General features: G+C 41.3%; 1 protein-coding gene across 5 annotated transcripts in view; it reads right to left on the bottom strand.

Moving 5' to 3' along the window:
• LOC122558814 (MICOS complex subunit mic25-a-like) overlaps positions 1 to 27,829 on the bottom strand; it is a 541,522-nt gene that overhangs the window by 382,555 nt on the left and 131,138 nt on the right. For all 5 annotated transcript variants that reach the window (XM_087994069.1, XM_087994071.1, XM_087994070.1 and 2 more), the window contains exon 5: positions 13,497 to 13,580. In XM_087994069.1, the coding sequence (XP_087850195.1) occupies positions 13,497 to 13,580 (84 nt within the window). The remainder of the gene's footprint in view (positions 1 to 13,496; positions 13,581 to 27,829) is intronic.

Here is a 27,829-nt window from a genome sequence, read left to right as displayed (position 1 = left end):
CTAAATTGCTTTCTAATTTCATTTAAAATTTAAGGTGTAAAAGTTCACAGGAATTTTGGCAGCAGGTCATTGCTGTTACATGGTTGTACTTATCTCAGGAAAAGAAGCATACAACTTAGCAAACAGGATATACATTTCACTGTTTGAGATTCTAAGATGATAAGCAGAATCCTTTAGTATACTGAAAGAAGTGAGAAGAAAGGTGGGCAAGGGAAATTAATTGGGTGAGAATCGAAGATCAGACTCTTGTCAGTGGGATAAAGATTTGCAATTAAGTTCTCAGACCAAGAAAGGTGGATGGACATTCATGACTGTAGATACTGAGAAGCTTATCTGCAATAGTTGCTCCTTAAAAACACAACTTGCCAGAATTAAATGGTTGCCTCAAACTAATCTCTACCCAATCAAGAATTTCATTTCTTCACATACCCAGCAATTGCTGTGTGTTTAGTTTGCTTCACTAGGAGAGACTAAGAGGTTTTCAACAGGGTTGAACAATAATTAGTACGTAGTATATTAAGAAACTCTATGGACTTTACAGAAGAATGACTGATTCTACTGAAGGTACGCGGCTTCTCTCTGAGTTTCTCTCTCCCCCACCCCCACCTCCCCGCCCAAGTTGCGTCTGTCTCTCTCTCTCCCATGATCGTCAGAGTAGGAGGTTTTACTGTCCCAGACATTAACTCTTTCAAACTCTTGTATGACATCTATACCCAAGCCTGGTCGTCTTTTTATCCAATCCATTTCATTTTACGTACAACTCCTTCGAACCCAAGATTCTGACATCAAAAATTAAACTTGTCAGGAAGTTTTGGAACTTCCCCAATTGCATTGAGATTTTTAGTATTCAGTTCTTTTTCTGAATTCCTGATTCAATATCCAGTTTATCCAAATATATGCCTTTTTTAATTCATTCATGGGATGTGAGCATCGCTTGATATACCACCTGAATTGTCCTTGTACTGAGTGGCTAGACTATTTCAGAGGGCAGTTAAAAGTCAACCAAATTGCTGTGGGTCTGGAGTTACAAGGAAGCCAGACCAGCAGATTTCCTTACCTGAAGGGCATTCATGAACCAGCTGGGACTTTATGACAATTGACAGTTGTTGCACTGTCCACATTAAGACTTAATTTAATTCTCGACTTTTTTTGTGTGGGGTTCTGTATTACTAACCCAGTGAAATTACCATTGCGTATATATAGCATATATAAAAATATATACTAAATAAGATCTCTGTTGATTATCATCTCTCTGGACAATTATTGTTTCTTCATCTTGATCTCATATCTAAACCGTTTCTCCTTCCAACATGTTGAGTAAGGTTCCTGGGATGATAGTTCCTACAATGATGTAGTTGTTTTGCCTACGACATTTCTTTGACTTGAACTCCCTGATAATCATGGACTCCTAGCCCTGGAAGTAGTTTTCTTTGGATAGAATGGGAAATTGTGTTCAAAACTTCTTTGTAGAATAACACTTCTGGTGATGTCAATACATAGAGCAATAGAGCAGGACTATTAGGACGTGCTGTTTGGAAACTTTTAATTCTTCCATAACAGTGGTTAGATGGTTCTAACTCCTCTTCCATTCAACTGAGAATCTCTCCGGGAACTTGATAAGATGAATGAATCTTCAGTTATCTCCAAAGCATGTGAAGTAGTCAGTTGCATTGTTCATTTATTGACTCACAGCATCACTGGCTAGGTTAGCATTTATTGCCCATTCCTAATTAGCCAAAGGACAGTTAAACATCAGTCACATTGCTGTAGATCTGAAGTTGTGTGTACCAGATACGTAAGATTTGCAGATTTCCTTTCCTGAAAGATATTTTGTGAGCCAGACGGGTTTTTATTGCAATCGACAATAGGCTAGGTTTCTTAATTCCACTGAATTCAAATTTCATGGGATTCAAATCCACATCCCTAGAACATTAGCTCGGAGTTCTGGATTATTAGTCCAGCAACATTAACACTCCGCACCACTTTCCCAAAGGAACTAGGAATTCACTAATAATTCTTGGCTTTTGTGGGTCTGCCATTATGCCCTTGCTACTAACAATGTGCCCTAGGAAAGGACTATAAGTTTTTGAGAATTCAAACTTTTAATTAAGTGTCAAGTCTTCTTCTTATACACAATTCAAAACTGCTTTAACCCTCAGGTTATATTCGTTGATGGATTCACCATAAACTATCACATCATCCATTTGGCACATTACTCCTTTGAGGCCCTATATAATGTTTGACATGGATCTTTGGACACTTTCTGGGGCTGACATTATAACAAAGTGCAAATGATTAAAATACAATCTTCCAAACGGAGTCATGAAGGCTGTCAGTAATTTTGACTTTCACAGGGACTTGCCAAAAGCCACTGCTCACTTCCAGCTTTGTGAACATGGTACTTCTAGACAGATTTGCCAAGCTTTCATCAATTAAGGCCAAATAGAGGGCATCAGATGAATTTTCTATTGTTTATTAACTTAAGTCCACAGAAACGCATTAGGTTTAGTAACTGAAACCATTCCAGAGCTTTGTAAATTTATAGGTTGTGTTATGAACCAGAACAAACTCCCTCAAAACATTTCAGGAAGATAATCTAGAATCTAACTTTAGCTTATTTAACGGTAAGTATACGGCGCTGTGTTCTGGGTATTTTGTGGTTGGTCAAGCTACTAGATTTTAAGCAAACCGTGCTTTGTTTTTACACTGCAGTTAAAATACAAACTCGAAAAGAAAAATTGGAATAACTTTAACACTACTGAAGTACTTAACAAAATAATGTATTATTTAACTATGACTGTTCCAACATAGTAACATCCCAGACACACACTCGTGGCAAAGGCAAATTCAGCATAGCAGATTCACTCACATGCTATCTCCACTCCAGGAGAAACGAAAAACAAAAGAATAAATCTAGCAGCAGAGACAGAACTCAAGCTTTTTGCAGCTGCAAAGAGAGAGCTGTATCTCGCAGCTTCAACTCCCAAAACCCTAACTTCAACAATTGAAAGCAAAACTAAACCGCTGGGTCTGTGTGGGCCTGATTCCACCCACTCATGCTTCTTTAAACTAACCAATGCTATTTTTTTACTCTGCTTTCCAGGGAGCAGACAGCTCAGTACCAGGTTTACACCACCTCTCTTCAAGAGAGCCAGGGCAGAACAAATCCCTCTTAAAGGCACACATGGTCACAGTTGAGTGAGAAGAAAAATGACTTCCACCCTGGTTATATATTCAACCTGATGTGGCCTTTATTAATGGGTGTCTTCTTGATGTAAAAAGACATACCGGTTCAGTATCCTTTCATAAAGTATTACTATATTCTGCCTTAGGCCTTCCTGGCAAGTAAATAATGCTGTGAAGTCTGAATTTTTGTCGCTTAACTTCCTCTGCTTTTTGGATACGATTAATGTCTATACAAGCTGTTCTACTTAAAAAAAATTAATGATTCTGTTCAACATACAGACTTTTCGAAATCAGCTTTCCTTTGTGCTAGTATGCTGTCTGTAACTTTTCATGACTTTTATTTCAATTTTTTACAATGTCAGTGGGTTTCTGTTGATCCTAGGTTCAGGTTGATAGTATGAGGGGGGTTCATTGTCTGATAAAACTGATTCATTTGCTCCAAAGTCTAGTTTAAAGTTAGAAACATGTCCTTTGGCATATACCGCTGCATTCTACAGTGCATGTTTAGAGTCACTGATCTCACCTCGGAAGTCATTTTTTTGTTTCTCTTCTGATAGAGGTTGTTCAAACTCATTAACAGCTGTATCAATGAACACTTTCCCTGTGATATCTGTGAATGTAGAGCTTTTACTTTGGCACATCTTCCCAAGAAGTCCAGCCTTCCTCCTGTGAAAACATTCTGCTTTGTTTGCAGGATACTGTTCATGTCAATGGCCCTTTGTGGTATCACAGCATTGGCAAGTCTTGCACTTTCGTTGTAAGGTGTCTTACACTTCCCCTCCCTCTTGTACTTTCTTTTCCGGTGCATCTTTTACAGTACAGTCACTGGTAGGCACCTGATCCAAGGTTTTTCTTCATTCCTCATCATCAGTAATACCTATTACAATGGGGTCCTATATTAATTCTGATATCAACTCTCCATATTCACATCCTTCAAGTGGCTTATAATGAAAGCATCTGTCAGTTCACCTGGAATAGCCTAGGGAATAGCTGCTAAGGAATAACACTAACTGTATCCTTCGTGGACTTACATGCCAAAATAGAAAGAAGAACCTGCATTTATTAAGTATGTTTTACAATCTCAGGGTTCTCAAAGCGTTTTATGGCCAATAAGTGCTTTTTCAAAGCAAAAGAAAGATGGGAGCCACTAATGTACAGCAAGTTCCCACATACAGCAGTGCAACAACGATCAGATCTTTTGTTTTGGTGCAGTTGGTTCAGGAGCAATATCTACCAGGACACTGGAGAAAAAAATCCTTTCTCTTCAAAATTTTTAATTTTGAACTCAGATGGCAAAGGGGACCTCATTTTAACGAGTCATTTGACAAATAACACCTCCATCGGTGAACACTCCCTCATTGCAGTACTGAAGTGGTAGGCATCACAGAGATGTGGTTGCAGGGGGTTCAGGACTGGCAGTTAAACATCCAAGGATTTACAACTTATGGAAAAGACAAGGAGGTAGGCAGAGGGGGTGGGGTTGCGTTGTTAATTAAAAATGGAATTAAATCTACGGCACTCAATGACACAGGGTTAGATGATGTGGAGTCTGTATAGGTGGAGTTGAGGAACCACAAAGGCAAAAAAACCATAATGGGAGTTATGTGCAGAGCTCCTTACAGTGGTCAGGACCAGGGGCGCAAGATGTACCGGGAAATAGATAGGGCATGTCAAAAAGGCAAAGTCACGGTGATCATGGGGGACTTAGGGAACACTGTGGAGGCGGAGTTCAGTCTGCAGTTTGAAAGAGAGAAGGCAAAATCAGATGTAATGGTGTTACAGTTAAATAAAGGTAATTACAGGGACATGAGAGAGGAACTGATGAAAATCGAATGGAAGCAGAGCCTAGCATGGCCGACAGCAGAGCAACAATGGCAGGAGTTTCTGGGTGCAACTGAGGACACAGTACAGAGGTTCATCCCAAAAAAAAAGAAAGATTCTCCAGTGGGGGGGAGTGGGGATTAGACAGCCATGGCTGACAAAGGAAGTCAGGAAGTGTGTCAAAGAAAAAGAGAGAGCCTGTAAAGTGGCCAAGAGCACTAGGAAATCAGAAGATTGGGAACACTACAAAAACAAACAGAGGATAACAAAGAGAAAAATAAGGAAGGAGAGGATCAAATATGAACATAGGCTAGTCAGTAATATTAGAAATGATAGTAAAAGTTTCTTTCAATATATAAGAAACAAACAAGAGGCAAAAGTAGACATTAGGCCGCTCCAAACTGATGCAGGAAGGTTGGTGCTGGGAAATAAGGAAATAGCTGAAGAACTCAATAAGTACTTTGTGTCGGTCTTCACAGTGGAAGACACGAGTAATATCCCAACAATTGAGGAGAGTCGGGGGCAGAGTTGAGTATGGTAGCCATTGCAAAAGAGGAAGCGCTAGAAAAGCTAAAAGGTCTAAAAGTTGATTAATCTCCTGGCCCCAGTGGACTACATCCTCGAGTTCTGAGGGAGATGGTTAAGGAAGTAGTGGAGGCGTTGGTTGTGTTCTTTCAAAAGTCACTGGAGTCAGGGAAAATCCCAGATGACTGGAAAATTGCTGTTGTAACCCAATTGTTCAAGAAAGGATCAAGACAAAAGATGGAAAATTATAGGCCAATTAGCCTAACCACGGTTGTTGGTAAAATTCTAGAATCCATCGTTAAGGATGAGATTTCTAAATTCTTGGAAGTGCAGGGTAGGATTAGAACAAGTCAGCATGGATTTAGTAAGGGGAGATCATGCCTGACAAACCTGTTAGAATTCTTAGAAGAGGTAACAAGTAGGTTAGACCAGGGAAACCCTGTGGATGTTATCTACCTATCAATCCAAAAGGCCTTTGATAAGGTGACTCACGGGAGGCTGCGGAGTATGGTGAGGGCCCATGCTGTTCGAGGTGAGCTACTGGCATGGATTGAGGATTGGCTGTCTGACAGAGGCAGAGAGTTGGGATAAAAGATTCTTTTTCGGAATGGCAGCTAGTGACAAATGGTGTCCCGCAGAGTTCAGTGATGGGGCCGTAGCTGTTCACTTTATATATTAATGATCTGGATGAAGGGACTGGGGGCATTCTGGCGAAGTTCGCCGATGATATGAAGTCAGGTGGACAGGCAAGTAGTACTGAAGAGGTGGGAGGCTGCAGAAAGATTTAGACAGTTTAGGAGAGTGGTCCAGGAAATGGCTGATGAAATTCAATGCGAGCAAGTGCAAGGTCTTGCACTTTGGAAAAAAGATTATAGGCATGGACTATTTTCTAAATGGTGAGAATATTCATAAAGCCAGAGTACAAAGGGATCTGGGCATACTAGTCCAGGATTCTCTAAAGGTAAACATGCAAGTTGAGTCTGTAATTAAGAAAGCAAATGTAATGTTGTCATTTATCTCAAGAGGGTTGGGATATAAAAGCAGTGAGATGCTTCTGAGACTTTATAAAGCTCTAGTTAGGCTCCATTTAGAATACTGTGTCCAGTTTTGTGCCCCACACTTTATTAAAAACATACTGCCACTGGAGCTTGTCCAGCAGAGACTGACACAGATATTCTTAGATTTTAGAAGGTTGGGGAGAGCTCTAATAGAAACTTACAAGATAACGCATGGCTTAGAAAGAGTGGACACTGGGAATTGTTTCCATTAGGCAAGGAGACCAGGACCCATGTATTCCCTTACATTTTCAGCTGCCCAAAAATGTAAGAGAATAAGTTTAAGGGAAAGATTATATGTTTCTACTTTGCAATTTGAAGGGTTTGTAGGTTAGCCACAGCAATGATTTGATGCAAGTGATGCACTTCTGATTCTGGGCATCGTGGCACTAAACCCTTTTCATTGATTCTCCCCTGTTTACATTCACTGCCTGCTGCTGTTCTCCATTAGGCAAGAAGCAGAACTGAAGCTGTTAAATCTGCTGTAATTTCAGTAAAGTATCTTCAAAAGAAGCTCTGTACTTCAAGAATAACAACCAATAGTTTTTTATTTTGTAATGCAGCAGACAAGAGGAGAATTGCAGGCGTACCTTTAACTGCTCTTTCATAACATTAAAGCATCTTAGATTCCTCTAATCCATCCACACATGTCTTCACTGCTAACTTCACAAGGGTACAGTCATACCATCTATTTTGGTAGCTTGTGTGAAACAGTTGATTTAGTGCCCAATTAGGAGTAGCATTTTTGTACTGTAGACTAATGTCCAACCAAGGCCAATATAGTCCAAGCACAATTTTACTTAATGACCCCTAACAGCTTTCAATGATTGTTAGTTCCTCTCACACAGCCCACAAGAAACAAATTGATCCACAAGTTTAGCTGCACTGCAGTGATTTGCATAACCCAGTACTTATTCTGTGCAATGTTTTTACCTACTTGTTTTATTTAATGCTTCTGGAATATAGGTGTTAACAGTTGCGGCAGTATTTGTTGCCCATCCCTAATTGCCCTTGAAGTGCTGACGAACACCTAACTTCAACAGTCCATGAGGTGTGGTAAATCCAGTGTTGTGAGGAGGGGAGTTCTGACATTTTGATCCAGCAACAGTGAAGGAACACATAATAGGTCTAAGTTAGTCCAATGTGAATTGCAGTGAACTTACAGATCCTGGTAGTTCTATGCAACTGCTGTCTTCGAGATGTTATAGTTTGGAAGGTGCTGTCAAAGTTGCCTGGGTGAGTTGAAGCAGTGCATCTTGTAAATAGTGTACACTGCTGACACTATGCATTGTTGGTGAAGAGAATGATTGTCTCAGGAAATACATTGGATGCTGATAAAATTAGGCTTTGTCCTAGATAGCATTGTTAGAGATACACTCATTATGACAAGTGGATAGTATTCCATCACACTTCTGACTGGTGTCTTAGCGATGGTGGACAGAAACAGAAGATGAGCAATTAATGGGTTGCCTTCTATGAGCACAATTCTAACATCCAGAACAGGTAGCAAGTTCAGCTTATACACGGCACTGTATGAAAACACAAGTAGCAGCATTTGTTTCAGTCTAATTATAACTTTAATCTGAGTTTGTCATAAGTTTAGCCACCTTAGCATTAAGCTCTCTAGTTCCCTCCTGAAACATCTCCACCTCTACCAACTCCTTTAAAATGCTTTGGTCACCTCTCTCAATAGCTTATGAGACCTAGTGTCAAATATTGTTGGATAATGTTCCTGCAAAACTACTTGTGAAGCCTTAGCTACATTAGAAGAGCCATTAAAAATGCAAGTTACTGGCATTAACTCATTAATTGTTGAAGCTCTCATTTTCTGAACATGAAGCTGATGCAATTAAATCATTAACTCTTTTTAAATACTTCATTTGAACAGCAGAGCTGAAGTTTAAACAATTGTTTTTCAGAGGTGGGAGCTCAATAATCCTCAACTCTACACATTAAAATATAAAACCAGGTCTATGGTCTATGTACTATGACAGTGCATTCAAAAAAGGTTAAAAACAATAAATTATCAGTGAAATGGAAATCAAAAAGAATTCTCATAGAAAAAAGAAAAGAGCATTTTGGATTAAATTCTACAAGGTCACTGAAGCAAATGGTTCAAAACAATTCAAAAAGCAACAATGTGAGTTTTTGTGAGAGAAAGACTTGGATGATCTATTGATTAAGCAGTAATTCAATTAGACAAGTAACTAATTAACTGAAATGCAGGAATGAGAGACAAACAAATTAGGTGACAAACAGATTACTTTCTGTAGTCTGCCAACCATGTTTGGTTGGGAGAAAGTGAGGACTGCAGATGCTGGAGATCAGAGCTGAAAAATGTGTTGCTGGAAAAGCACAGCAGGTCAGGCAGCATCCAAGGAGCAGGAGAATCGACGTTTCAGGCATAAGCCCTTCTTGAGGCATTCCTGAAGAAGGGCTTATGCCCGAAACGTCAATTCTCCTGCTACTTGGATGCTGCCTGACCTGCTGCGCTTTTCCAGCAACACATTTTTCAATCATGTTTGGTTGTCTACCCAGGTTTCTGCTTGTTGAATATGTTTTTGTTGTGAAACAAAGATGCTCACACTATAGTCATAGAGTCTTACAGCACAGAAATAGATCCTTCAGTCCAATTCATCCATAGTGACCAGATATCCCAAATTAATCTAGTCCCATTTACCAGCAAATGGCCCACAGCCCTTTAAACCCTTCCTAATCATATACTCATCCAGATACCTTTTAAATGTTGTTATTGTACCAGCCTCCACTACATCCTCTGGCAGCTCATTCCTTAGGGGAGAAAGTGAGGTCTGCAGATGCTGGAGATCAAAGTTGAAACTTTATTGCTGGAACAGCACAGCAGGTCAGGCAGCATCCAGGGAACAGGAGATTCGACGTTTCGGGCACAGGCCGAAAGGCCTGAAGAAGGGCCTGTGCCCGAAACGTCGAATCTCCTGTTCCCTGGATGCTGCCTGACCTGCTGTGCTGTTCCAGCAATAAAGTTTCAACAGCTCATTCCTTACACACACCACCCTCTGTGTGAAAAAGCTGCCCCTTAGGTCCCCTTTAAATGTTTCCCCTCCTACCTTAAACCTATTCCCTCTAGTTTTGGATTTACCTACCTCGGAAAAAGAACTTGACTATTCACCCCATCCATGCCGCTCATGATTTGTAAACCTCCATAAGGTCACCCCTCAGTATCTGACACTCGAGGGAAAATAGCCTCAGCCTATTCAGCCTCTCCCTCTTACTCAAATCCTCCAACCTTGGTAACATCCTTGTAAATCTTTTCTGAACCCTTTCAAGTTTCACAACTTCTTTCTCTCCCTATACCTCAAATCCTCCAACCCTGGTAACATCCTTGTCAATCTTTTCTGAACCCTTTCAAGTTTCACAACTTCTTTCCAATACAAAGGAGACCAGAACTGCACGCAATATTCCAACAGTGGCCTAACCAATGTCCTGTACAGCTGCAACATGACCTCCCAACTCCTGTACTCAATATTCTGACCAATAAAGGAAAGCATACCAAACGCCTTCTTCACTATCCTATCTACCTGCGACTCCACTTTCAAGGAGCTATGAACCTGCATTCCAAGGTCTCTTTGTTCAGCAACACTCCCTAGGACCTTACCATTAAGTGCTAAGATTTGCTTTCCCAAAATGCAGCACCTCACATTTATCTAAATTAAACTCCATCTGTCACTTCTCAGCCCATTGGCCTATCTGATCAAGATCCTGTTTTATTTTGAGTTAATCTTCTTCACTTTCCACTACACCTGCAATTTTGGTGTCATCTGCAAACTTACTAACTATATCTCTCATGCTCACATCGAAATCATTTATACAAATGATGAAAAGTAGTGGATCCAGCACCTTGTGGCACTCCACTGGTCACAGGCCTCCAGTCTGAAAAACAACCCTCCACCACCACCCTCTGTCTTCTACCTTTGAGCCAGTTCTGTATCCAAATGGCTAGTTCTCCTTGTATTCAATGAGATCTAACCTTACTAACCAGTATCCCATGGGGAACCTTGTCGAACGCCTTTCTGAAGTCCATATAGATCACATCTACCATTTGCCCTCATCAATCCTCTTTGTAATTTCTTCAAAAAGCTCAATCAAGTTTGTGAGACATGATTTTTCACGCACAAAGCCATGTTGACTATCCCTAATCAGTCCTTGCCTTTCCAAATACATGTACACCCTGTCCCTCAGGATTCCCTCCAACCACTTGCCCACCACCGATGTCAGGCTCACTGGTCTATAGTTCCCTGGCTTGTCCTTACCACCCTTCTTAAACAGTGGCACCACGTTTGCCAACTTCTAGTCTTCCAGCACCTCCCCTGTGATTATTGATCAAACAAATATCTCAGTAAGAGGCCCAGCAATCACTTCCCTAGCTTCCCACAGAGTTCTAGGGTACACCTGATCAGGTCCTGGGGATTTGTCAACTTTTATGCGTTTCAAGACATCCAGCACTTGCTCCTCTGTAATATGGACAATTTTCAAGATGTCACCATCTATTTCCCCACATTCTATATCTTCCATGTCCTTTTCCACCGTAAATACTTATGCAAAATACTTATTTAATATCTCCCCCATATTCTGCAGCTCCACACAACGACTGCCTTGCTGATCTTTGAGGTGCCCAGTTACCCTTTTGTCCTTAATGTATTTATAAAAATCCTTTGGATTCTCCTTAACCCTATTTGCCAAAGCCATCTCATGTCCCCTTTTTGCCCTCCTGATTTCCCTCTTAAGTATACTCCTACTGCCTTTATACTCTTCTAAGGATTCATTCAATCTATCCTGTCTATACCTGACACATGCTTCCTTCTTTTTCTTGACCAAACCCTCAATTTCTTTCGTCATCCAGCATTCCCTATACCTACCAGCCTTTCCTTTCACCCTAACAGGAATATACTGTCTCTGGACTCTCGTTATCTCATTTCTGAAGGCTTCCCATTTTCCAGCCATCCTTTTATTACAAACAACTGTGCCCAATCAGCTTCTGAAAGTTCTTAGGCAAAAGTGAGAACTGCAGATGCTGGAAACCAGAATTTAGATCAGTGGTGCTGGAAAAGCACAGCAGGTCAGGCAGCATCCGAGGAGCAGGAAAATCGACGTTTCGGGCAAAAAGCCTTCATCAGGAAGGGTTCCTGATGAAGGGCTTTTGCCTGAAACGTCGATTTTCCTGCTCATCGGATGCTGCCTGACCTGCTGTGCTTTTCCAGCACCACTCTGATCTAAACTTTTGAAAGTTCTTGCCTAATACCGTCAAAATTGGCCTTCCTCCAATTTAGAACTTCAACTTTTAGATCTGGTCTATCTTTCTCCATCACTATTTTAAAACTAATAGAATTGTGGTCACTGGCCCTAAAGTGCTCCCCCAACGACACCTCAGTCATCTGCCCTGCCTTATTTCCCAAGAGTAGGTCAAGTTTTGCACCTTTTGTAGTAGGTGCATCCACATGCTGAATCAGAAAATTTTCTTGTACACACTTAACAAATTCCTCTCCATCTAAACCCTTAACATTATTGCACTCCCAGTCTATGTGTGGAAAATTAAAATCCCCTACCCATAACCACCCTATTATTCTTACAGATAACTGAGATCTCCTTACAAATCCCTTTCTTATTTTTCAGTTCAACCAAAATAACTTCCCTGGATGTATTTCCAGGAATATCCTTCCTCACTACAGCTGTAATTCTATCCTTTATCAAAAACGCCATTCCCCCTCCTTTCTTGCCTCCCTTTCTGTCCTTCTTGTAGCATTTGTGTCCTGGAACATTAAGTTGCCAGTCCTAGGTAAAAACAATGACTGCAGATGCTGGAAACCAAATTCTGGATTAGTGGTGCTGGAAGAGCACAGCAGTTCAGGCAGCATCAGAGGAGCTGATACATGCAGTATTCCTGATGAAGGGCTTTTGCCCGAAACGTCGATTTTACTGCTCCTCTTAAGTTGCCAGTCCTGTCCACTCCTGTAATTGATATGATATCCCAGTCTCCCATGTTCCTAATCATGCCCTGTGTTCATTTGCCTTCCCTGTTAGGCCTCTTGCATTGAAATAAGTGCAGTTTAATTTATCAGTCCTACCTTGTTCTCTGCTTTGTCCCTGTCAGACCTGACCGTTTGAGTCGCCTTTGTTCTCAACTGTACCAGGCTCAAATTGATCTCTTTCCTCACTATCTCCCTGGGTCTCACCACGCCCCCATTTCCCCACCCCCGACCTTACTAGTTTAAATCCTCCCAAGCAGCTCTAGCAAATCTCCCTTCAATTTAGGTGCAATCCGTCCTTCTTGCACAGGTCACTTCTGACCTGACTGCAACCTCATATCCTGCCTATCCCTAATAACATTTTACCTCCTTGCTTAAGATAAATCTATCCAAGTCTGCCTTAAAAATATTCAACAACTCTGCTTTCACCAGCTTTTCAGGAACACAGGTCCAAAGACCCAATGAGAGATTTTAAAAATTGCCTTATTTCTGTGTCACTCTGCACTGCAAACTGGCCATCCAGCCAACTGATGTCAAAAGGTACAACTGGCATGTTTTAAACAATAACTCTCAGAAAAACACAAGAACTTAAAATTTAACATTTGCCCAGGAAATTCTGTGCTCACATCTGGTTGCCCTGAGCGTGCTGGTCACTGCATATTATTATAATGCTATTAAAATGAAAACTACTGTATACAGAAAACATTACAAGAATTCATATTGATTTCCTGTTCAAGAGCATTCTACATATTGTTCATACAAGGAATCAATGATAGTCTTGTTCTATTACACACCCTTATGCTAATACCGCTGACGCATGGGTTCTCTTTAACACAGGCAACCAATTATAACCATCGATTTCAATGCAGGAATTCAGCCAATCATAAATTAATATATTTTTCCTGACCTTCTGTTCTATAAGGTCCAACTGTTCTTTATAAAAGGCTTCAAGTCTCTGAAGATCTGCTTCCTTCTTTTCCAGTTGGCTGGTCTGAAAAATAAAATGTAATATATAATGTTAGAATAAATTTTGAATAATACATTAACCTACTTCAAGCCCAGGGAAAACAAAATGAAGTAAAGACAAAAATTGCTGGGAAAACTCAACAGATCTGGCAGTATCAGTCCAGCGACAGAATTCAGGTTGACGACCTTACATCAGAATTAGAAAAGGTTAGAGTGAATCTGGTGTTTTTTTTATAATAATCAATGACGTAGTCATGGTCACCATTAGGATACTAGGTTAAATTCCAAATATATTCATTTAATTTATACTCCACCAGTTGCGGGGTGGAATTTAAACCAGCATATTACCCTGATGCCACTGAATCCCAAATTAAGTTTGAATTTGAGTTTGAATTATTGTTGTCATATATACTGAGTTACAGTGAAAAGATGTGTGTGCTGTACAGGCAGATCTTACCATATAAAGTGCATCAGGGTAGCAGAACAGAGTACAGAATACAGTGTTACAACCGCAGAGAAGGAACAGAGAGAATCAATATTAACATTTGAGAGGTTCATTCAAAAGTCTGATAGCAGCGGGAAAGAAGCTGATTTTGAACCTGTTCATACATATATTCGAGTATTTATATCTACTGCCCAATGGAAGAGGGTGGAAGAGAGTATAACAGGTCTATGAGGGGTCTTTGATTATGTTGGTTGCTTTCCCAAGGCAGTGGGAAATATAGATGGAGTCAATGGGTGGTTTGTGTGATGGACTGGCTGTGATCACAACTCTCTCTAGTTTCTTACAGTCTTGAGAAGAGCAGTTGCCATAGCACAGTGTGATGCATCCACATAGGTTGTTTTCTAAATGTCTTTGGGGACATGCCAAGTTTCCTTTGCCTTCTGAGGAAGTAGAGGCATTGTCGTGCTCTCTTGACCATCATGTCGATGAGGGTGGACCAGGACAAATTGTTGGTGATCATGTGACGATGCTGTCACTTTAAAAAGGTTATCTTGTCCATGGTTTTTTTTGAAGATAGGTCATAAAGGCAGAGGTGGAAAAGAGTATAGGAATGGAAAGGAAGTGGCCAGTTCTCCCAGATCAGTTTTTCTCTATTTTTTTTTCATTGAAGCAGTCATAATATGTGTGAGTCCAGAAGTGTAATAAGCTTCAGTAAAGGATTCCTCAGACTTTCTCCAAAATCTCTATCTAGATGTTGTTCCCTCTTGCCTCTAAGAATCTGTGTTTGAATTCACCTTTTTGCAAAGGGGTGTGTTTATGGGATGTTACTGTATTGTAACAGTTAGTTAAGATGCTGTATCGGGACGACTATGTTTTCCAATAGTTAAGCTACTCTAAATTCCACTTTCCTTTGATCGTGTTTCAATTGTAGAGTTTAAATAAATTCTGTTTTGCTTAAAGCTGAGTGGTTTGACCAGTTACATCATACCTGGAACACCCACGTCACATCTGCCTTTAAAATAAGAAAAAAGGTAGGATCTAGGCTACCTTCTTAAAATATTTTGAGAGGTTTGGCCTGATCCATATCAATTGACCAACTCCACCTCAGCACCACTGGTGCAGACAGGGGCATGCCCTTCTCTCCACTTCCTGAAGTCAATGACCAGCTCCTTCGTTTTGCTGACATTAATGGAAAGATTGTTGTCTTTACAATATGTATATTAATACATATTAATATTACTCTCCGCTAACGATTCACTACTAAATTATCTCGAAACAGTTTGAGTAATTTCTGAACTTTGCCCTAGTTTCAACCCAAATTATTCACTAACTCATGAAGCATGCAAAAAGCCTTCACCTAATGAGAGTGGGCTGCAAAAATGTGCATTCCACTGACAGCTTGCACCACAGCAGACAATGACTACCAGTCTTCCAAGTATTTTAGGCTTAAATTGGGTGGCCGTAAGTACAAGAAATAAAAATGATAACTGACTGTGAAGAATTACAATTCCTCCCACTACAAAACTCTACTTTATATCATTTTGTTGTTCTGTGTCAGTATCACTGCTGCAAACCACTTGTCATCGGCTGAAAGTAAATTGAAAAATATCAAAAACATGCAGAACATGGACCTATAATCTGATGGCATTAATGAGTGAGAAGATGTGTGATTATCACACTAGGATCCATTTTAACACTCAGTTGTGACTTGTGCCTCGATGGTTCCTGATCTGCTAAAAAGCTGCAATAAAAATAAGCACTGGCACTCCCATCATTGCCTAATGTTTCATTAGAAAACTTCCATTAGCTATGCTACATGATTCCCTTTATCAAAACTGTCACTCTCTAAACAAACTTCAGCAACTGAACTTTGGATCATTCAAGTGGCACATCAGAGTAGTTGCGGCAGTTTAATTGTACACTGAAATCAACTAGCAGCTTAGTGGGAGGGTTCTGATTGTTGTGTTACTGAGTAAATACTCCACAAAGACCCCAAGTTCAAGCTCCCATCAACGTTTGCTTCGCTCAGCAATTCTACCCAAGTCAACAACAGAAGGCACTACAAATAGCCTTGACTGGAAAAAAGACAAATATCATGAGCAAAGAACTTTACTTATCATTATCATCAAATTACACCTTCAAAGTGCAGGTATGAGGCAAGGACTGAGCCATAATAACTCCCACTGATAGATAGTTTGATGAAGGTACAAAGGAGCAAACATGGAGCCATACTCTAACCAAGATTAGCATTACTGAGACAACTGATTGCTAAAGACACAAACAATTTTTCAAAATGTGGAAGCTCAGAGTGTAACCAGTACATTTGGGCCACTCAATCCCATCACTCTCTGCATGAGTCAAAACATAAAAACCAAAGAAATGCATATGCTGGAAATCAGAATCAACATCAGAAATTGCTGGAAAAGCTCAGTAGGTCTGGAAGCAGCTGTGGAGAGAAAGCAGAGTTAATGTTTCTGGTCCAGTGACTCTTCTTCAGAACTGACGCTGCTTTCTCTCCACAGATGCTGCCAGACCTGCTGGGTTTTTCCAGCAATTTCTGATTTTGTTTCTGCAGCAGTCTGCTGTTTTGGGTTGATCATAGAACCAGCATGATAACAACATATAACTTATTGCCTGACTAATCCAAAAAATTCAATGATGAAATAATCAAATATATTCAAAATGAAAGCAAGTTATTTGAGTTAGTAATGAAAAATTAATTTGAAAATACAACTAAATGCCAAGTGATAAAATAAATTTCATGTGTCTTTTGGAAGTTGTTTTAGAGTCTTAGTTATAGAGGTCTACGTCATGAAAAATAGGCCCTTCGGCCCAACTTGCCCATGCCGGCCAGTCTTCACAAATTAAGCTAGCCCCATTTGCCTGCATCTGGGCCATATCCCTCCAAATCTATCCCATACATGTTCCTGGTTAAATGTTTTTTTAAATGACAAAATTGTGTTCGCTTCCATGACCACTTCTAGCAGCCCGTTCCAGACACTCACCACCCTCTGTGTGAAAAAAATTGCCCCTCTGGACCCTTTTGTACCTCTTGCCTCTCACCTTAAACCTAAGCCCTCTAGTTTTAGACTCTCCTATCATAGAGAAAAGCTATTTAACTTATCTATGCCTATCTTGATTTTATAAAGCTCTACACACTCCTGTTGCCTATGCTCCAGGGAAAAAAGCCCCAGCCTATACAACCTCTCCTTATAACACAAATCTTCCAGTCCATGCAGCATCCTAGTAAATCTTTTCTGCACTCTTTCTAGTTTAATAATGTCCTTTCAAAAGTAGGGCAACCAGAAATGCACAAAGTACTTCAAATGTGGCCTCACCAATATCTTGTACAGTGGCAATACAGCATCCCATCTCTTATACCAATGCTCTGATCATCGAAAGCTAGCATGCCAAAAGCCTTCTTCACCACCCTGTCTGCCTATGACTCCACTTCAAGAAGCTATGAACCTGTTCCCCTAGATCTCTTTGGTCTATAACATGGCCCAGGGCCCTACTATTGACTGTGTAAGTCCTGGTCTGTTTTACCAAAATGCAATACCTTACATTTATCTAAATTAAACTCCATCTGCCATTCCTCAGCTCACTGGCCCAGTTAATCAAGATCTTGCCGCATTCCCAAACCATCTTGTTTACTGTGCACTATACCACTAATTTTGGTGTTATCTACAAGCTTACTAATCATACATCCTAAATTCTCAGCCAAATCATTTTTAATATAATTGCTGATGCTACTTAGCTCTAATTCAACATCACCTCCTTCAAACCACCACTATTTCTAATTGTTAGAATGTTTTTCTATTCCAGTAGTGGATGAGTAGAATAGATAGCTGCTTGACCAGGTCAGTGGCAAGTAGTGAAGGAACCAACAAGAGGGAAAAACATACTTGACCTCATCCTGACCAATCTGCCAGCTACAGATGGATCTGTCCATGACAGTTTCAATAAGTGTGACCACCACACAGTCCTTGTGGAGACGGCGTCCCACCTTCACATTGAGAATAGCCTCCATCATGTTGTGTGGCACTATCACAGTGATAAATGGGACAGACTTCAAACAAATCTATCAACTCAAAACTGGGCATCCATGAGGGACTGTGGGCCATCAACAGCAGCAGAACTGTACTCCAGCACAATCTGTAACCTCATGGCCCGGCATCTCCCCCATTCAACCATTACCATCCAGCCAGGGGATCAACCCTGGTTCAATGGAGAGAGCAAGAGGCCATGCTAGGAGCAGAAAAAGGCATAGGCGAATATGAGATGTCAACCTGTTAAATAAGACTACTTGCATGCCATCAGTATAAACAGCAAGTGATAGACAGAGCTTAGCGATCCTACAACCAACGGATCAGATCTAAGCTCTGCAGTTCTGTTACATTCAGTCATGCATAGTGGTGGACAATTAGACAATTCACTGGAGCAGGAGGCTCCACAAATATCCACATCCTCAATAATGGAAGAGCCCAGCACATCAGTGCAACAGATAAGGCATTGGAGCTGGCCCTCCGGCCCTCCAAGCCTGCGCCGATCCAGATCCTCTATCTAAATCTGTCGCTGATTTTCTAAGGATCTGTATCTCTACGCTCCCTGCCCATTCATGCATCTGTCTAAATACATCTTAAATGATGCTATCATGCCTGCTTCTACACCTCCACTGGCAACACTTTCCAGGCACCCACCACCCTCTATGTAAAGAACTTTCCACACATACCTCCCCTAAACTTTTCCCCTCTCATTTTGAACTTGTGACCTCTAGTAATTGAGTCCTCCACTGTGGGAAAAAACTTCTTCTTATCCACCCTGTCTATACCTCTCATGATTTTGTAGACCTCAATCAGGTCCCCACTCAACCTTCGTCTTTCTAATGAAAATAATCCTAATTTACTCAACCTCCTTTTCATAGCTAGTGTCCTCCATACCAGGCAACATCCTGGTGAACCTCCTCTCCACCTTCTCCAAAGCATCCACATCCTTTTGGTAACGTGGCGACCAGAATTGTACAGAGTATTTCAAATGTGGTCAAACTAAAGTCTTATACAACTGTAACATGACCTGCCAACTCTTGTACTCAATACCCTGGCTGATGAAGGAAACCATGCCCTATGCTTTCTTGACCACTCTATTGACCTCCATTGCCACCATCAGGAAACACTGGACCTGAACCCCAGATCTCTCTGTACATTAATTTTCCCCAGGACTTTTCCATTTACTTTATAGTTTGTTCTTGAATTAGATCTTCCAAAATGCATCACCTCGCATTTGCCCGAACTGAACTCCATCTGCCATTTCTTTGCACAATTCTCTAATCTAATGTTAAGGCCCCAGCTATTTCCTCTCTCACTTCCCTCAGTAATCTGGGATAGATCCCATCCGGACCTGGGCCCTTGTCTACCTTAATGCCTTTTAGAATACCCAATACTTCCTCTCTCCTTATGCCCACTTGACCTAGAGTAATCAAACATCTACTCCACCAATCTTAGTGTCATCTGCAAACTTGCTAATCAGATCACCTATACCTTCCTCCAGATTATTTATGTATATCACAAACAACGCTGGTCTCGCATGGATCCCTGTGGAACACCACTGGTCACAGGTCTCCATTTTGAGAAACTCCCTTCCACTACTACACTCTGTCTCCTGCTGCCCAATCGGTTCTCAATCCATCTAGCTAGTACACCCTGGACCCCATGCAATTTCACCTTCTCCATCAGCTTACCATGGGGAACCTTATCAAATGTCTTACTAAAGTTCATGTATATGACATCTACAGCCCTTCCCTCATCAATCAACTTTGTCACTTCCTCAAAGAATTCTATTAAGTTGGTAAGACATGATCTTCTCTGCACAAAACTATGTTTCCTATCACTGAAAAGCCCATTTTCTTCCAAATGGGAATAAATCCTATCCCTCAGTAGCTTCTCCAGCAGCTTCCCTACCACTGACATCAGGCTCACCGGTCTATAATTACCTGGATTATCCCTGCCACCCTTTTTAAACAAGGGGACAAGTGCAATTTTCCAGTCTTGCGGGATCTCACCTGTGTTCAAGGATGCTACAAAGATATCTGTTAAGGCCCCAGCTATTTCCTCTCTCACTTCCCTCAGTAATCTGGGATAGATCCCATCCGGACCTGGGCCCTTGTCTACCTTAATGCCTTTTAGAATACCCAATACTTCCTCTCTCCTTATGCCCACTTGACCTAGAGTAATCAAACATCTATCCCTAACCTCAACATCTGTCATGTCCCTCTCCTCAGTGAATACCAATGCAAAGTGCTCATTAAGAATCTCACTATTTTCTCTGACTCCACCCATAGCTTTCCTTCTTTGTCCTTGAGTGGACCAATCTTTTCTCTAGTTTTCCTCTTGTTCCTTATATACAAATAAAAGGCTTAGGGATTTTCCTTAAACCTGTTTGCTAAAGATATTTCATGACCCCTTTTAGCCCTCTTACTTCCTTGTTTCAAATTGGTCCTACATTCCCGATATTCTTCCAAAGCTTCATCTGTCTTCAGTCGCCTAAACCTTATATACGCTTCCTTTTCCCTCTTAGTTAATCTCACTATTTCACCTGTCATCCATGGTTCCCTAATCTTTCCATTTCTATCCCTCATTTTCACAGGAACATATCTCTCCTGAACTCTAATCAACTTCTCTTTAAAAGCCTCTCACATAACAAATGTGGATTTACCTTCAAACAGCTGCTCCCAATCTACATTCCCAGGCTCCTGCCGAATATTGGTATAGTTGGCCTTTCCCCAATTTAGCATTCTTCCTTTAGGACCACTCTCGTCTTTGTCCATGAGTATTCTAAAACTTACTGAATTGTGATCACTATTCCTAAAGTAATCCACTACTGAAACTTCAACCACCTGGCCAGGCTCATTCCCCAAAACATGGTCCTCCCTGAGTTGGCCTATTTACATACCGCTCTAGAAAACCCTCCTGGATGTTCTTACAAATTCTAGATCTAGACCTTTAACACTAAGTGAACCCCAGTCAATGTTGGAAAAATTAAAATCTCCTATCACCACCACCCTGTTGCTCCTACATCTGTCCATAATCTGTTTACATATTTGTACCTCTATCTCACGCTCGCTGTTCGGAGGCCTATGATACTGCCCCAATATTTTTACTGCACCCTTCCTATTTCTGAGCTCTGCCTATATTGCCTCACTGCTTGAGTCCTCTCTCGTGCCCTCCTTCAGTACAGCTGTGATATCGTCTTTGACCAGTAATGCAACTCCTCCACCCCTTTTACCTCCCTCTCTATCCCTCCTGAAACATCAATATCCTGGGATATTTACTTGTCAATTATGCCCTTCCTTCAACCAAATCTCAGGAATAGCAATAATATCATGCTCCCAGGTACTAATCCAAGCCCTAAATTCATCTGCCTTACCACTTCTTGCATTAAAACAATTGCACCTCAGACCACCAGTCCCTTTGCAATCATCATCTGCTCCCTGCCTACTATTCCTCTTAGTCACGCTGACTTCATTATCTAATTCCTTACAGGCTTTAGTTACCACCTCTTTATTGTCCATTAACCTTCTCATTTGGTTCCCATTCCTCACCACTTTAGTTTAAACCCTTCCCAACAGCATTAGCAAAAGCACCCTCAAGGACATTGTTTCTAGTTGGGCGCAGGTGTAGACCGTCCAATTTGTAATAGACCCATCTCCCTCAGAACCGGTACCAACATCCACCACCTTTCAAGCCACACATTTATCCTGCCTATTCTTTCATTTCTACTCTGACTAGCATATGGCACTGGTAGCAATCCTGATATTTCTACCTCTAAGGACCTACTTTTTAACTTGGCTCGTAACTCCCTAAATTCTGCTTGTTGGACCTCATTCTGTTTTTAGCTAAATCACTAGTGTCTATATGCACCACGACAACAGGTTGTTCACTCTTCCACTTGAGAATGTTCTGCAACCGATCTCAGACATCCCTTACCCATGTACCTGGGAGGCAACATACCATTTTTGACCACAGAACCACCTAACTACTCCCCTTACAATTGAATTCCTTCTGACTATCACCCTTCCACTCTTTCCTGCCCCTATGAACAGCAGAGCCAGCCATGATGCCATGAACCTGGCCATTGCTGCCTTTGCCAAACAGTATCCAAAACGGTAAACCTGTTTGATGTCCTGGATGTCAGGCCCAGGCTCCAGCCAATTCGATTGATATCAGAAATGTTTGGAGGCAAAGGCTGTGGGACCTGATAACATTCAGGCAATTGTACTGAAGATTTGTGCTCCAGAACTCGCTGCTCCCCTAGTCAAGCTGTTACAACACTGGCACCTATCCAACAATGTGGAAAATTGCCCAAGTATTGTACATAAACAGCAGGACAAATTCAATTCAGCCAATTACTGCACTATCAGTTACTCTCGATCATCAGTAAAAGGATGGAAGGTGTAATCAACAGCAATAACCTGCTCAGCAATGTTTAGGTTCCGTCAGGATCATTCAGCTCCTGATCTCATTACAGCCTTGGTTCAAACATGGACAAAAGAACTGAATTCCAGACATGAGGTGAGAGTGGCAGTCCTTGATATCAAGGCTGCATTTGACCGAGTGTAGCATCAAGGAACCCTAACAAACCTGGAATCAATGGGTGTCAAACTCTCTGGTGGTTAAAGTCATAAGTGACACACAGGAAAATGGTTGATGTTTCCGAGTTCATTCATCTCAGCTCCAGGACATCTCTGCAGGAGTTCCTAGCATCCTATGCCCAGCCATCTCCAGCTGCTTCACCAATGTCCTTCTTTCCATCACAAAGTCAGAAGTGGGTATGTTCGCTGATGATTATACAATGTTCATGACACTGAAGCAGTCGTGTCCAAATGGAACAAGAGCTGGACAACATCCAGACAAGTGGCAAGTAACATTTATGCCACTCTATGACCACCACCCTTTGACATTCAATGGTGTTACCATCACTGAATCCCACACTATCAATATCCTGGACTTACCACATTAACACAGTGGCGACAAAAGCAGGTAAGAGGCTAGGGATACTGTGGCGAGTAACTCATCTCCTGACTCCTCAAAGCCTGTCCACCATCTATAAGGCACAAGTCAGGAGTGTGATGGAATACTCCCGCTTGCCTGGATGATTGCAGCTCCATCAACACTCAAGAAGCTCGACACCATCCAGGACAAAACAGCCTGCCTGATTGGCACCTTATTCACAAGCATCCACTCCCTCCACAACCAATGCTCAGTAGCAACATTGCGTGCTATTCACAAGATGCATTGCAGAAATTCACAAAAGATCCTCAGACAGCACTTTCCAAACCCATGACCACTTCCATCGAGAAGGACAAGGGCAGCAGATATATGAGAACACCCCCACCTTCAGGTTCCCCTCCAAGTCCCACACCATCCTGACTTGGAAGTTAATTGCCGTTCCTTCACTGTCGCTGGGTCAACATCCTGGAATTCCCTTCTTAATGGCATGTGAATCACAGCAGGTGGACTGCAATGTTTCAAGAAGACAGCTCACCACCACCTTCTCAAGGGGCAACTAGGGACAGGAAATGAATGCTGGCCAGCCAGCAATGCCCATATCCCCTGATTGAATACATTGTTAAAAAGTGCAGGTAAGATGGAAGATACCGTCTCTGGCTGCTTCACAAATTCCATTCCCCCTTGCCACTGACTCCATTCATCTCCCTGGAATCCATCTAAGGCAGAACCACACTGTTTACAACCTTAGTCTTCCATTAGACCACAGTTTGAACTTCCAAGTATATGTCAGCACCATTGCTCAGACTATCTTTATACCATTGCTTAAGACGATGCCCTTGCTTCTGCTTGTCTGCTGTGGAAATCCTGTTGAATAAGTTACTTCAAAGAAATTGGCCTTAATGTTTAATGTTTTGCATTTTCTAAAAAAAAGTGTTTCTTCCCAAGGCCACAGCACACAATACCACCAAGGTCGAAGGAGACACTAGACAAAGCTATACATAATTAAAATAGATCAAATACAGGTTAGATAAGGCCAAACTTACACTTATAAAGTCTGCAGACTTTAGAGGAAGGAAAGGCTAAGGGAATAGAGCACCTCTATTAACCCCAAATATATTAATTGGCACAAATATGAATTACAGCAACATTTCTCAATTCAGACCTTATTTTGACATTCCTGTTGAGCTCAAGCTAGTGCATAAAAACCTATGATAAAACAAATTGCACTGCCACACAAAGCTGTAAGTTTAAGTGAACTGCTGTAGTCTGCAAGGCGCCTTACTTGTCTCTGCTAATCCTCTTCTACCTTTATGTGGATCAGCAATACAAATGCCATTGGGAAGGTCTTCTGAATGCATTGAGCAAGTTTGCGGATGACGCGGTGGGAGGCAGGACTCAAAGCCTCTTTATTGAATGCACTAACTGACAGCAATTGCATATCTAAATTCTGACAGTGAATCCATGCTCAGGCATTATTCCAGTAAATATTCGAGCAAAGCTTGCTCATGATGTCAGAGTTATCTAAACGCATAGCAAAGAGTTTTGGTAGCAGTATCCAAGAGGTGGCAGAAACAATTGAGGGAATTTGACCTTATCAATGCTCCAATGCAAAACTCACATTAGACAAGAAAGCAAAATACTGCAGATGTTGGAGACCAATACTGCTTACAGAGGGACTTCCAGGATTGTGTCCCAGTGACACTGAAGGAACAGTGAAACACGTCACTGCTTGTCTTAGAAAACAAGTTACAGCTGGAGGTTTTCCCATATCGTTACTGCCCTGATTTTTCTTGGTACAGGTTTGGAACACGCTGTCAGAGAAGCCTTTGTGATTTACTACAAATGGCACAGGCTGTTGCCAGTATGCATCAATGTTGAAGAGAGTGAATCCTGATGCTGGTGGAAGAGGTGCCAAACCACTGGACTGAACTACTCTGGATGGTGTGAAGCTTCTTGAGTGTTGTTGGAACTTCACTCACGCAGACATGTGGATGGCAGATTACTAGTCTCTGACCTGCTTTTGTAGTTACATTATTTTGTGGCTAGTCCAGTTTCGTTTCTGGCCAGCAGTAATCGCAGAATGCTGCTAGTGGGCTGATGAGCCATGGTAATGCCATTGAATGTCAAGAGGCTCTTGTTAGATTTTCTTTGTTCAAAATGGTCATTACCTTACACTTGTGTGGCACAACCGTTACTTGTCATTTGTCAGGAGAATCGACGTTTCAGGCATAAGCCCTTCTTCAGGAATGAGGAAGGTGTGCCAAGCAGCCTGACCTGCTGCGCTTTTCCAGCAACACATTTTTCAGCTCTGATCTCCAGCATCTGAAGTCCTCACTTCCTCCTTGCCATTTGTCAGCCCAAACATGGATGTTGTCTAAATCTTGTTGCAAGATTTGTTGCATTTAGAAATGGACTACTTCAGTAGCTAACAAGTCAATATTGCTGGAGCATCAGGGGTGAAAGGAGTGAATGTTTGCAGGCGTGGTGCCAATCAAATGGGCTGCCTTGTCCTGAATAGTATCAAGTCTCTTAAGAGTCACTGGAGCTGCACTCATCCAGGCAAGTGGGGAGTATTCCATCACACTCCTGACTTGTGCCTTGTCGGTGATAGACAGGATTTAGGGAGTTAGGAGGCGACTTATTTATTGCAGGATTCCTAGTCTGTGACCTGCTCTTGCAGCTACAGTAGTTATATGTCTTTTCCAGTTCAGTTTTCAGTAACCCCAGAATGTTGATAGCGGAGTATTGAGCCATTGTTTATCAAGGGGTGAAGATTAGATTCTCTCTTGATGGATATGATCATTGCCAAGCACTTGAGTAGCACTAATGTTATTTGCCACTTGTCAGCACAAGCCTATATATTGTTCCTGAAGAAGGGCTAATGCCCGAAATGTCGATTCTCCTGTTCCCTAGATGCTGCCTGACCTGCTGCGCTTTTCCAGCAACACATTTCCATCTCTGATCTCCAGCATCTGCAGACCTCACTTTCTCCTCCTATATATTGTTCAGGCCTTGTTGCATTTAGACATGAACTGGTTCATTATTTGAAGAGTCATGAATGGTGCAGAACATGGTCAATCCCCAGTTTGACCTTATGAAGGACAGGAGATCATTTCTGAAACAATTGAGGGTAGTTGGACCTGGGACACCATCTGTGGAACTCCTGCAGAGATGTCTGACCTCCAACAATCACAACTATCTTCTTTTGTGCCAGGTACGACTCCATCCAACGGGGAGTTTTCCCCAGATTCCAATTTACCCTGGCTTTGCTGGGGGTCCTTGATGCAATACTCAGTCAAATGCAGCCTTGGTCTCATATGCAGTCACTCTCACCTCAACTCTTTTGTCCATTTTGAACTAAGGATCAGTATAGCTGTGCGACATTGTTTCCATTTCCAAGTCAATGTCTGGTGATCAACCCAGTTTCATTCCTTGGTTTAGACTTTGTAGCTAAACAATATTACTGAGTGGCTTGTTCAGCCATTTCAGAGGGCAGTTAAGAGTCAACCACATTGCTCTTACATTTAGAGGCACATACTCAGACCAGGTAATGATGGAAGATTTCCTTCCCTATAGGCTATTAACCAACCAGATGGGTTTTTAACAAGAACTGACACAGTTGATCAGGCTAGCTTTTAATTCCAGATTTTATTGAATGCAAATTTCACCATCTGCCACGGTGGAATTCGCATGCATGTCCCCAGAATGTTAGCCTGCGATTCTGTATTACTTATCCAGTGACATTACCACTACACCACTGTCTCCTAGTAATTCAAATTAAGATATACTTGTGCAATACTAAAACTGCAACTAAATTTCAAGCATGCCCCCATTCTATCAAAAATTATACTTAAAAGTCAAACATTTGCCTACAAACTGTAGCCACTGGAATCAACATTCAGCCACCTCCTTTATAATGAAGGCACAATAAAGCCTGAGACAGATTGTTCATAACTGGAATTCACCTGTTTGCCTGGCAAAGAATTTCTGTATTTAAATCTTAATACTGATTCCTAACAACAATACTGAGTAATGAGATGGAACCTCCTCCAGAGTTACTGCTCTCTGAGAATTTGTATTCCTCCTGTACAGGCCTCTCGAACATCACCCGTTGCCAAAATACAGAGAAATGACTGATTTTACATGGAGTTCACGAAGCATACAATTTTTAAGGGCAGTTTCTAGCCTTAAAGGTACAAGTGAGATTAAAAGTAACTCAGCAAGAGATTAATTTGGTGCACATTATATGATATATAAAATAGTATATCCTCTTGTGAGTATCACTACCAAAGATCTGCTAGTAGCATAGTTAAAGGTATGGAAGAAATAAAACCAATGCCACAGTGGAAGTCATAAAGTGACATAAAGCCAAAGCAGTCTGGATTTCAGTGAAAAGACGAATTTGGGATTTAAATCAGGTGATTCTTAATACTCAAAGGCCAATGATTCCTGAAATAATCATCTCTTCCCAACTCAACAGCCAAACCAACCTCTGCTGAAGTACCTACAGGATTTCATGGAATCACTTAAGAAACTAAGTTGCTTCACTGCAAGGCTATGGGTTCTCTCTTGGTGGTGAGCTGAATAACGTTCCTTCATCAGTCTCTTATGAGATCAAGTGTCCACTGAGAATATAGCAGGTTCTATGTATCTGTTATTTTTATATCAATATCTGTTAAATGGTTCTGTGTACGTTCACACGGTCATTTAAGAGTTTTATTTTTCCATCCAGCTACCTACTAATCCTTTCCTTTGAAAGAAGCTATAGACTTATCAATGTTGAATATCATTGATGCTATAGGTTTGTGTACAAAATCCACAAAT

The sequence above is a fragment of the Chiloscyllium plagiosum genome, unplaced genomic scaffold (assembly GCF_037043375.1).
Source record: "Chiloscyllium plagiosum isolate Xiang-an unplaced genomic scaffold, Cpla_swu_hap1 HiC_scaffold_14, whole genome shotgun sequence".
NCBI lineage: Eukaryota > Metazoa > Chordata > Chondrichthyes > Orectolobiformes > Hemiscylliidae > Chiloscyllium > Chiloscyllium plagiosum.
Note: the sequence above shows the minus strand (reverse complement) of the source record. Positions and strands in the feature narration are given on the sequence as shown.